This window comes from Chanodichthys erythropterus, chromosome 16, assembly GCF_024489055.1.
Source record: "Chanodichthys erythropterus isolate Z2021 chromosome 16, ASM2448905v1, whole genome shotgun sequence".
NCBI lineage: Eukaryota > Metazoa > Chordata > Actinopteri > Cypriniformes > Xenocyprididae > Chanodichthys > Chanodichthys erythropterus.
This window is the reverse complement of record NC_090236.1, coordinates 2,032,636-2,045,371: the sequence shown is the minus strand read 5'-3', so window position 1 is coordinate 2,045,371 and position 12,736 is coordinate 2,032,636. Positions and strand designations below refer to the sequence as shown.

At 36.1% G+C, this 12,736-nt stretch overlaps 1 protein-coding gene across 10 annotated transcripts in view; it reads left to right on the top strand.

Annotated features, from left to right (window-relative positions):
* Positions 1 to 12,736, top strand: part of LOC137002657 (zinc finger protein 521) — a 105,172-nt gene that overhangs the window by 82,464 nt on the left and 9,972 nt on the right. For 9 of the 10 annotated variants that reach the window (XM_067362450.1, XM_067362449.1, XM_067362448.1 and 6 more), the window contains 2 exons: positions 6,057 to 6,188; positions 11,931 to 12,046. In XM_067362450.1, coding sequence (XP_067218551.1) covers positions 6,057 to 6,188; positions 11,931 to 12,046 — 248 coding nt within the window. Of the gene's footprint in view, positions 1 to 6,056; positions 6,189 to 7,372; positions 7,713 to 11,930; positions 12,047 to 12,736 lie in introns of those variants that run through there. The other variant, XM_067362446.1, reaches the window with a different exon arrangement.

Below are 12,736 nucleotides of genomic sequence, written 5' to 3'. Positions count from 1 at the left end.
TCTCAATGAAAATGTAAGAATGGCTTAACTGAGAGAGAGGAAGCTAGAGAGAGAAAGGGCGGTGTGGAGGAAGTGTGAATCTGCTGTGTGAGGCAAGATATCGTCCCGCGTTGATTCATCTTGTCTCCCTCCTGGATTGTGAAGGGCCGTCTAATGAAGTTCAGGCCGTCAGAATGAAGGGACTAATTCTGATTTAGCTGAGCTAATGAACTTCCTCTCTCCTGGTGTGAGCGGCTCATGGGGCGGCCGACAAACTGACGGAGAGACACTGTGAGACGAGGCAGGAAAGAGCGTGTAAAATGCTTATTTGGTGTTACTGAGAGGTATTAAAATGAATTGTGTGTGTGCTCTGAAATTATGCTAATGCTTGACTTTAGGTATATCTGCATAATGTTATATGACAAGGATAAAGATTTGTTCAAATGAAGTCTAAACTTTTGGCACAAAAGCACTGACAAAAAGAATTTTAAATGAAGCAGTGCATCTTCATGAACCTGTCACATTGGCCACTTTCACACTGTGGAGTGAGAACTGCATTTAAAGGGGATTGAGAAATCAACTTTTCCCTAATCTTTTGACACATAAGAGATCATTGCACTGTAAAAGCATTCAGAACTTCCAAAGTTTGCTAATGCTAGGAAAGTGGCTGTTTATTTTCATCTTTCTGAATGTCTCAGGAGAGCATTCTTTGTTTGTTTGGTTCATTTCACTGTGGATTGCTTTGTAAACCAGTTGCAATTCAATGCAGGCATTTCAGACAGACTAATACAGAAAGATATACACCAGACAGTAATGCCACAGTGATTTTAGATATGTGAGTATAAACATTAAGTCAGACATTCTATATCACAAAATCATTTATTGTTTATGTAAATCAAGCCAATGACTAAACAGTCAGCTTCACATTGTTTTACTTGCAGTAGTAGCATGAAAACCCTTTGTTTTAATTACATTACATACAAAAAGCAATCAAAGATCGCTCTCTTTATAATGGTTGGAACTGTCAATTACTTCAGTTCAGCATGAGTTTATCAGTGACTGAGTTCTGCACTCTTGCCAAAACTCCTGTTATAATCAGTGACGCTGTCTACGCTGCTTAGCATTTGTTAGACAGCAGACATGAGTGTGATCTGCTATTAGGCTCAGTGCTGCAACTATTTATGAAATGGGAGTAGTCTAAAAGGAGACATTAAAATCAGAAGGCAAAAAATCAGGGTTGGAAATGGGCTTTTATTTATAAACAATGACAGTTTCTGATATTAAAAAATCCTGCTAATTTTAAGTGCACCTCAGGAAACATTCTAAAATAATAATTAACCCTCTGGTCCTCTTTGTTTAGGGGTCACACTTGGCTCCTTCACGGTCAAAAATGACAGAAGCCTTGAAATGTAACTTTTTTTGTTTTTCAGGAAAATCAATGTAATATATTTTGTTCAGTAATATTTATTTATTATTTTTTAAAATTTATTTTGAGGGTATTTTATGATACTATGTAATATTTATAAAACTTTTATTAGCTATATGTTTGCCATTGAAAATAACACTTTTATTTCCTAATATATATTTACATTTACAATCCAGTTTTTTGAAGGTTGATTAGTGCCATCTGGTGGGAGTAAAAAAATAAAAGCTTGTGTAATGCCATGGTGTAACCACTAGATTCCTTATAAAGTATAGTTCTATATAAAGTGGCTTATACATTTTGTAGTGGTTTTTAGACATAAATACTTATATTTATTAAGTTGTGGATTTGGATTTATTCTTAGATATTCTCAAAGACTACTTTTTGTCAAGGTTTAGACTTTTTTTGTTTGTTTGTTTGTTTGTAATGTTGATTTGAAGTGTCGGTTTTTGCATTAATTTTACTAGAGTCAAACCTGAACATAGAGGACGACATTTTGTTACACATAACATCAAAATTCAATAAAAAATATTACAAAAATGAACAGGTAGTTTTATTGCAGCTTATTAAATCTGGGTCTGATCTAATTTCAACCTCTTCTTTTGAGTCTTTTGGCTCTGCCTTTTATTGTCTATTTTGCACTCTTGACATTTTAGACTTTCACCCCTTCAATGCTGTGCACTTTTTTTTCTGCACAGTGGCTGATTTGTAGTTTGTACCACCAAAAGATTCTCTGAGTTTTCGTATTTTTTCGTATATCCTATGTTGGTCATTTTTGACCGCAAAGGAGCCAAGTATGACTATTTCCCCCCCAGACCCTTTAACATATCCAAATCATGTCCATGATTTTTTTTGTGTTCACAATACTAATGCGACAAAAGTCACCAAGTGTCATCCCGTTTCGATGAAGCAATAAAGATTTTAAATTTCAAAACTTTCAAAAATCTTGGTCATTTTTGACCGAAGAGGAAAAAAAGCAGTCCATGACCCCTATAAATCAGCTCTAGATTTCCTACACACTAACGCAAGACAATTCTGTAATACTGTAAAAGCACAACACTGCATGTTGGCAAAGCATATTTTTCTGACTGTATCTTGGCATATACTGTAAACTCACCAATACTTGTAATCAAACTTGATCTTGGACATCTTAGACATTTTGATCTTGGACATCAATTGTGAAAACTGTGAGAGCAACACTCACAATAGTACTTCATTTATGACTTAAGTGCAAGTACAGAGATTATCTCAGCCAAATTATCTCACTACATCTATGCTATTGTTGTTGTTGTTTCGTAATAATGACTTTAAACCACTGGATATAAAAAAATCACTTTCTCCCTTTGTCTTCATTAGACATGAGATGTCAAACTTGCATGCAGGTCACATGCAGAAATGCTACAGCGATTATGCATGTGTCTGTGTGTGTTTTGCCAATCTGTGAATCTACAGATAAGAATTAATCATAAACATTTGATTTGAAATTTCCCCTATAATGTCCTACTGCTACATTATTTTCAGCGCTAAATGAATAAAGATACGGCAGTCCCACATGAGCTGCTGAACTCATCAGGGAAATCACACACACACGAACAGGAGGAGGAGTCAGTGTTCAATTCCCAGGGCTTTAATCACTGTTAATTTGGCTCATTATGTATGAATAGATGCACAACTCCCCTCAGTGAGCTGTTCTCAGGTCAGTATCTGCCGCTGTATAGCTGCAGCTTCGCATGTATCCGTTGCAGATCAGACACAAAGCATTGTAACAGACCTTTTTATTTCAATATTTCAAAATTTGTTCAGCAATCTTTGCTCTGCTTAAAATGGACTTTAAGGAAATGTTACATTTTAAAATATACATCAGTAGAAAAGGGTTATATTATTTATTTGTGTGTTTGTATGCTTGCTTGTTTACAGATATTTTAATGATCAGATATTCATGATCAAGTAATTTAGATTAAAAAAATAAATAAATACAGACTGTGTAATCATAAGAATTGACATAAAACATCGTACTGATTCCAAACATTTGAACAGTAGTGAATGTTGTTCTTCTTCCTATCTGTGGTTTAGCTAGTAAGAACCACTGGTTATCACTGTGAATACTCAAACCATCATATTCATTTGTGCAGAAGAGCAGCTGAAGCACGCCGGATGTATAGATGTTCCTCTTGTTCTGACTTTTCTAAATGATCAGACTTGCATTTTGTTTGCCTGGCGAATTATACAATGGGCAATAAAAGCCAAATAGAGTTGCACTGATATCTAGAGACCCAGATGTCAAGACTTGGAGGTGGGATCAACTTAACAATCACATAGCAATGCCCTGCCATTCAACCAGAAAACCCTAACATTGTGAAAGTGCTAACACAGATGTAAAATTAAGTTTTATATGTGCTGTCACTGAACTGGTACTTGTGTCTGGACTGCTGTAGTGGTGTTTGAAGATCCTGACACAGTTGACTTTATGCTAAATGTCATCTGTGGCCACCTGTGCTAACGACTCCTCTGGGGATTTGGCGGGCTGCAGCTGCTCCCATGTGGCGTGTGCCCCTGGAGTCCCTCGTACAATCGCATCTGCCGACACAGACCTTCAAGTTCAGTCCTGCTTTGATATCATTCATAAAATCAACTCAACTCCACTATATACACACAATACTTGTGCACATTCAACACAGCTTAAAAATGCTTTGTTTTGTAGATTTAAAAAAAATGTAATTACATTGATAAAATGTGTAGACAAAGCAGGCAGAAAATTACCAGTAGGGAGAACGGGTATGGTTGTAACACTTTTTGCTTCAGTATCTGTAACTCTCTGAAATTTTGTTCTAGAGTGCTCAAACTTTTATACAAATTACCCATATTTGTTTTCTACAAAAGGCACCGATTCAAACCTCTGCAAGATTATCATAGCTCTTATAGGTTTATGTCAGATACATGATGTGCCTTTGTTACAATCTACCCCACTACCGGGGTAGGTTGTAACACATGATGGGGGTAAGTTGTATCAACTAGATAATGGCACTTTAGAATACTATTCCGTCATTAATTAATAACTACACAGGAACAAATGAGTAACACATTATTAACACTCTAGTAACTGCTAACTAACAAGGAACTCTAATTAACCAACTAGTAAGTAATAATACACTTTAAAAAACATCCGTAAATAGGGCACAATGTACTGTATTAATTTGACAGAATTTTCAGTATTTATTTTTTACAGATGTTTTACCAGTATTTTGAATTTTGAACTTCATTTCGTTGGGTTTTAGGGTTAACGGAAATGTCCGTTAAAATTACTGGATATTTTACATATATATATATATATTTTTTTTATAGTATAGTCGAATGTGGTAGTTCACTATTAGCTAATCAGTACTATTTTTTATACCTCCCAGAGGACTACTAAGAACTACTACATACAAGTTCATAATTAACATGAATTATGCATAATGTATAATTAATTCTAAAGTGAAGATCATTGTAACCCACTAGTAATCTCAATTATTACCAAATCCTTCAGAAGGAGCTAATAATTATTTGGATCAGTATTCTAAAATGAAAATGATGATAACTCCCTGTAGTAATTACTGAAGTCATTGCAAGCTTTTGAAGTTTTTGTAAGGTTTTGGATAATAATTCCTTGCAATGGATTTGGTAACACATGAGTATTACTAGTTGGTTACTACAATTGATCTTCACTTTAGAATACTGATCCAAATAATTAGTAATTCCTTTAGAAGGATGTTGTAACACTTAATTACTATACAAAAGCTTACAAAAAAACTATTAGGGAGTTATCATATTCCTTTCTGAAAAATAATATCCTCATTCACACGGATCTGTGAAAATGACTAAAACGCTGTATTATGCTGTTTTCAAAAGCTTGAATTTTCAGGCTCCCAAAACACCATTGTCGTGTAAATGAATGGCCAAAACGCAAAAAAAAGTTCATTGTTTTAAGTTGAAAACGGTGTTGTGTAAACAGCCCCTAAGTTTTGGCCTAACAAGTTTCCCTTGTTAGTTTCCTTGCTTACTGATTATGTTACGCACCTGTTTCAGTTTCTGTTGATTACTCCCTGTGTATTTAAGCCTTCAGTTCTCAGAGTTCTTTCTTCGGTGTTGTCTATGTTTAACGTGGTTGTGTTTTATATGCCATGACTTTCTCCTGCGTGTTCCCTGTAAGATTTATTATTAAAGACTGTTTGTTTCTCTCCAACATTGTATGATTATTGCAACCACTCGTGGCAGTTGACTTGTTTATTTATATATTTATTTGAGCTCTTGTATGTCAACAAATCAATTGAGAAAAATATTTGAGAACTTAACATGTACCATACATTATATAATTAAGAAAAATATTTTCTACTTTTACAAATCTTTCTATACCCATGCAAGTCTTTGTTTCAAATCTTTGTAAATTATAAATCAGATTGCCATGAACTCTTCTAAAATTAAAGATGACACACATGACTATTTAAGTAATTAGCATCTGATGAGGCTTCAGTCTCATGTTCTTGACCATGTGTTTCTGTGCAAACAATAACATGATTCAATACATGAGATTTTTATAAGAATGCTTAAAATAAATCATATAATGGGACATTTCCAGTGACACAGGTTGTGTTTCTGTTTTTCTGTCTTTTCCCAGAGGAAGGTCTTATTCATGAATGTAAACTATGCAGTCAAACCTTCGACTCTCCAGCAAAACTGCAGTGTCACCTCATCGAGCACAGCTTTGAGGGGATGGGTGGCACGTTCAAGTGCCCTGTCTGCTTCACAGGTACATTTTTTATATATATATATATATATATATATATATATATATATATATATATTTGTGTGTGTATATGTCTGAGCAGCATTAAATCAAAACCCTGACTGGGAGGTACATCAAGCATTTAACTTAAAACCTTAAGCTGCATCTTATACAATCACTCATCATCTTGATGTATGTTTCTACTGCCACCACAACAATATGCTTCATTTGTCTTCCTCCCTTCTCTGGATCTCTCATTCTTATTGACTTGATCTACAGGGTTTTTGTTAGCTTTTTTTTTTTTTTTTTTCATTTTGGCTTTATTTTGTGTTAGCGCCTGACAGACAGGTCCCAGATCTCTTTCCGCACTCATATTGATCATGCAGCAGAGAGAGAAAGAGAAAGAGAGAGTCAGAGAGAAAAGAAAGCAGCTTGTTGAGGACAGCTTCTGCACTGCAGAAATCACGACAAACATGAGACTTAAATGAACACATGCTTCACACAAACATATGAACACTGATATAGCGTCGTTTTCCTTTTGCCACAGACCTAAGTAGGTTTGACATCAGAGTTTGAATCGTTTGATTTGTGCAAAAGTCTGAACTCAGACTCTGCTTGACAACAGTGGCCTGGGGTTCAGTTTATGTGGACTTCAGTTTGGTTTGCTGTTGGTATGAAAGCAATCCAACCTCAATTGCGCTATTGATGATGTATGATTCAAGCTTCTGATGCCCACATTCTTTGCATCTCTTGCAAAATTCAACATGCACAGAACGGTATTCACATCTATCTGCAAGTATCGTTCTGTACGAAAATGTCCTCCTGCGTAGTTATTAATCTACAGTGGTAAACATCTGCTGCTGGTAATCTCAGTGGTAATCATGTTGATAACACCAGCGTACTGTGGTTCAGAGTGAAATATAATGCGAAGACAGACCTTCGGGGGCAGGGGGTGCAGTTGAAACAATCAAATCTAGTGTGAAAACAGTCTCAGTCCCTAGCTAAAACATTTATGCTCACCACTCAGTACAATATGGCGGGCTCAATTCTACTGGTACTGTCTGGCCTCTGCAGGGACAAATAATGATCGTAAGTAATATGATTTCAATTCACTAGTGTAAAATCTTGAATTATATACATTTTTATTTTATTATTTCAACATGACTAGTTTTAATAGAACAGTTTTTTTTCTTTTTTCGGGACTGTAGACAGAGTGGAAGCAGGATGGGGAAGGACAGACACTGCGTGATAATGCAAAGCGAGGGAGGATGAGAGAGGGGAGAGGAGGAAGGAGGTAAAAGAGGAGTTGAGGAGCCATCCAGAGGCAGCGTAGAGATGTCAGAAGTGTCATTCTCACGGGACGCATTTGACAGCTATGTGAAGTCAGGCAGCCCGCAGCTGAAAGTAGCTCCATTTACCCTGGAGGAAGCTGAGCGCAGAACAAACACTCTGCGTGCCACTTATGAGCTTTTGTCTCACTTTACACAACAAAACATTGGAGTTTTACACTCAATTGTGTACACAATAATGCTGCTTGGCTTTGTGAATATAGGCCCATTAATATGAATAAATAAATAAATAAATAAATAACTTGTAGTTATTGTTAATTATTGTGTAAATTCTTTTTCCAGTCAAGAATGTGGCTGAAAATCATGTTTAATACAAATGATACAAAATAATAACAATTGAAAAGTAAAATACACTCTAAAAATGGCTTGGTTTAAAAACAACCCATTTGGCAACCCAGCGCTGGTTATATGTTGAACAGAACACATGCTGGGTTAAAGTAACCCAGCAAGTTGGGTTACACATTTTAACCCATCAGTTTGGGATGCTCACCTTAACCCAAAGCTTGGCTAATTTTACTTCATTAATGGTTATTATTTCCTTGCAGCAAATGTTATAATATATATATATATATATATATATATATATATAATTGATACAGGTTATTTAATTATATATATTGGTAATTTAGGAATTAATGGACATTAAAAAGTCTTAATAAAATCATTTTATTTAATGAAAAGTTTTTTAACATTATAAAACAGAAGGGAACTGTTATCAGTACGGAACTGTCTATTCAACGGATGACAATATTCACATCTGTTGTGTTAAAGGTGCAATATGTAAGAATTTTGCAATAAAATATCCAAAACCACTAGGCCAGTGTTATATATTTTGTTCACTTGAGTACTTACAATATCCCAAATGTTTCCTACTATTTGTAAATCATGAGAAAATTGCAATTTTAACCATGGCTCCGGGACGTGTGAGGAGTTACCTGTCAATTGCGTCATACCCGTCTTACTCTTGGTTTCCAGTTTTATTTTGTAGAAACCTAACACCAAAGACACTTTAATATATTAATAGACAAGGGAACAGCTGTTTTTATACAATCCCAAATCAGAAAAAGTTGGGACAGTATGGAAAACACAAATAAAAAAAGAAAGTAGTGATTTCTAAATTTACTTTGACTTGTATTTCATTGCAGACAATGTGAACACAAAATATTTTATGTTTTGTCTGGTCAACTTAATTTCATTTGTAAATATACATCCTTTCCTGTCATTCAGACCTGTAACACATTCCAAAAAAGGTTGGGACAGGAGCAATTTAGGGCTAGTAATCAGGTAAATTGGTTAAATAATGATGTGATTTGAAACAGCATCTGGGATGGACCATCACACGTGTACTGTGGTCAGCTGAATCAGTATTTCAGGTATTTTTGGGGAGAAATGGACGCCGTGTGCTCCGAATAAGAAAAGGATCATCCAGACTGTTACCAGCAACAAGTCCAAAAGCCAGGGTCTGTCATGGTATGGGGTTGTGTCAGTGCCCTTGGCAAAGGTAACTTGCACTTCTGTGATGGCACCATTAATGCTGAAAAGTACATAGAGATTTTGGAGCACAATATGCTGCCTCCAAGAAGACATCTTTTCCAGGGACGTCCATGCATATTTTTACAAGATAATGCAAAACCACATTCTGCACACATTACAAAGTCCTGGCTGCGGAGGAAGAGGATACAGGTACTTGACTGGTCTGCCTGCAGTCCCAACCTGTCTCCAATAGAGAATGTGTGGCGCATTTTGAAGCGCAAATTTTCAATACACTCAAATGTATGTAATATGATAAACAGAGCTGCGTTACCTCATACTCATGACCGGAAAAGTGGAAGCAGTGCTGGCGACTGTGGCATAATAAAAGTTCTGCTGTTTGCGGCGTGTGTTGCATTCGTCTCTCATTAACAATCGCTCCAGCGCTCCCACAACACTCGGTCCTGCTCTGCTTCATACTACAATAACGTTAATGATCGCATCCATGAACATGATTTCTTCCCGAGTCCTATCCTGATTATATTCCAATGGCTGTGATGTGAAGACCACATGTCCCAAGATTCCACGCTCAAGCTGCGCCTTTGTTTTGAATAGGCCTCTAGCGCCCTCTAGCGGACAGAAAATTATACATATTGCACCTTTAAATAAAACAGCTTTATGTCTCCTCTGTCTGTGGATATTACAGACTCGCCTTCCATTCAACGCGTAGCACGAGCGTCGCTTCCATAATAATCAACGGAGATGTTCTCACTATAAGTACGCCAGTGGTAGCTGATTTTATCCCTGGTTGTGTTGAAATGCTTTGAGCTGTTGTCATGACGCACATTTAATGGGAGATAATTCTTCAACATGGACGTGTCCCGTCTCTCGCTCTGAAATGTTTACAGTACTTTTTACTTTTAATATATTTTACTTTTAGTACATTAAAAATCTAATATTTTTGTACTTTTACTCAAGTAAAATTGAAAAGGAGTACTTAATACTTTTACTGGAGTAATATTTTATTAATGTATCTGTACTTTTACTCAAGTACTTGATTTGTGTCCTTTGTCTACCACTGCTTGTTAGATCATATTAACTAATGCATTATCTAATATTAACAAATCCAATCTTGTTGTAAAGTGTTGCCGACAATGGAGTCTACCATTGTGCAAGTAACTTTTATCCACATGGTTGAAAAATCACGTCCATCTTTTTCTCTATAAATTGTTCTCTATTATCACTCATTTGTGTTCAAGATATCAAACCCACAGATACACATACAGATAATTTTACTCGTGTAAACTGAATTAGAAAAAAAACAGGTTCTCATTGACCCTAATAAAGCTAATTTGGGTCTAAATCCAAAATCCAGTGCAGTGGCATGAAGGCAAAAGTTGTTTATCCCTTGTAAGAAATTCAAATGAAGACCAGAACTCACTCTTTACCTCAGAGACACGACTAGCCACCCTTAAACATATGGGTCTCTAAAAACAAACAGCATGTTTGAAGTACTCCTGTGAGAATAACTGCATACTCGCGTACACACACAGACACACACACACTTAAACACACTCTCATTCAGCAGCTCTATGGCTTAATTAAAGGCACACAGGCACACTATGTGTTTTAAGTGCCATTTCAAAGATTATATGTGACTGAAATCAGGCTACGCATAAATAAAGAGTCTGCATGAATATTAATATTGTCAATATAATTAGCACTGTTGACTAATAGAGACAGTGTTTTTGCATGTAGAAGGGATTGCCGTTCCGGTGCTTGTTTATTTTGCAGTGTGTCCCTACAGTGGCTCTAAATAAAGCACATCATTATTCCTCACTGTTCACTATGACTCAAAGCACCAGATTGACCATTAACCCCTCAAACAGCCAGTGGAAGAGACAAAACAGAGAGCCTGCCAAATCATGGATACTTCCAGTTGGATGGAGATTCAAAGCTGTGCTACATTTGCAGAGTGTTTTGACCACTCAAAAGAGTTGTACACAGGTGGTATTGGTTCTCCCATGATGCAAAAGACTGGAAACATTTGGGTTTCCCAGCATCTTGATTCACTTAGTTGTGACAATACTTCTTTCATATGCTGCCAAACTGTAAAATTGGAGCTAGGAAAACAGCACGTGTATTTTTTCTCATTTTAACCAAATAATATTATGAAGAAAAAAAGAAAGAAAAATTGGGAGAAAAGGAGTCCCCTGCTGCAGAGTTTAGCTTCAGTTCACCTGCTCGGAAGTTTGTAATCCGGAAGACCTTGATTAACTGAATCAGGTGTGTTTAATTAGGGTTGGAGCTGAACTATGCAGGGATGTGGCCTCCAGGAACCAAGTCTGAGACCACTGGTTTACACTAAGTGCAAATAGCCTTCATTCCACCCACCATTGTCTTATTGAGCCAGACAAAATTATAAAAGAAATTCCATGGAGAGTAAGGTGGGTGGCATTAGCTTTTGACGCAAACCAACCAAAGTTCAAATCTGCCTTTTTCCAAACTCATTCTTCACCCTTTTACCATTACATATCAGCTCGAAAAAAAAAAAAAAAGTAAGAAAATATTCAAAACATGGAAATGAAGTGCCTAAAGGGTATTTAGCAGTGGGAATATAGGTGCAAGTAGTATCTGCAACTATATACACTGTGCAATACTGCTATCAACACAACAGTATTTGCCCTCAGTGAAAATAGCTGCTGCTATTATATATTTAAAGAAAACAGTTAGTTTAAATTGTAAGAATATTTTCAATAACATTTAAAAAAATCTTACAGACCCCAAGCTTTTAAATAGTAATGTATGTATATGCACAAGCCCAATGTATATTTGTCTAATTTCAAGAAATCAAGCATAAGCCCTTTCAGCAAAGGGTTTTAAGATGCAAACCCATAGTGTTTATGGAAAGATTTGCACTTAATACATGTATTGTGTCCCGTTGCAGTCTTCGTGCAGGCGTGTAAACTGCAGCAGCACATCTTCACCGCACATGGGCAGGAGGACAAGATCTACGACTGCTCCCAGTGCCCGCTGAAGTTCTTCTTCCAAACTGAGCTTCAGGTGAGATGATCTGAGAAAAGTAATACTCACAGGCACTGATGAGGATCACATGAACCAAAAACAAACAAAACCAAAGTAACAGTGAGAAAGTTTTTCAAGCTGTACAAAGGGAAGGCCATTGCAATCAGGCATGTAATTATGTAATATTATACAATAAATATATGTCTTTGCCAGCAAGCTTAAATTATTTAGTTTATTCAAAATGGATGTAAATCTAATACTAAATGGGTATATAAATAAAGCAACATTAAAATTGCAAATAGTTCATTATATTTTAGTAGATGTTTAATCAATTGCTAATTGCTCTGCATTTTCCAGATATCATAGATCTCCATAGTTAATTTTCACCTATTAAATTTTAACCTGTCTCCTCTTTATACCACCTCTTTTTTTCCCCAATATTTATGACAAACTACTGTACTTTGATGACTTTATTAGCTAATGAATATCTAAACACAAAAAAGGGCCTACGCAATGTTAGTGAGGTTTAGACTCTGAGGTTAGTGTGACCTCATAGCAATAAAAAGATTTTCTGAGAGTTTGGTCTTTGCTGTGGAGCTCTCTGAGAAGATTCTTAACTTTAGTGCTGTGAGGAATATAAACAAGCTACAAGCTATAGTGAAGACAGCAGTCTCTTGGTAGACAATGATACATTTCATTGATAAATAAATGGGACAAGTTATCCACACA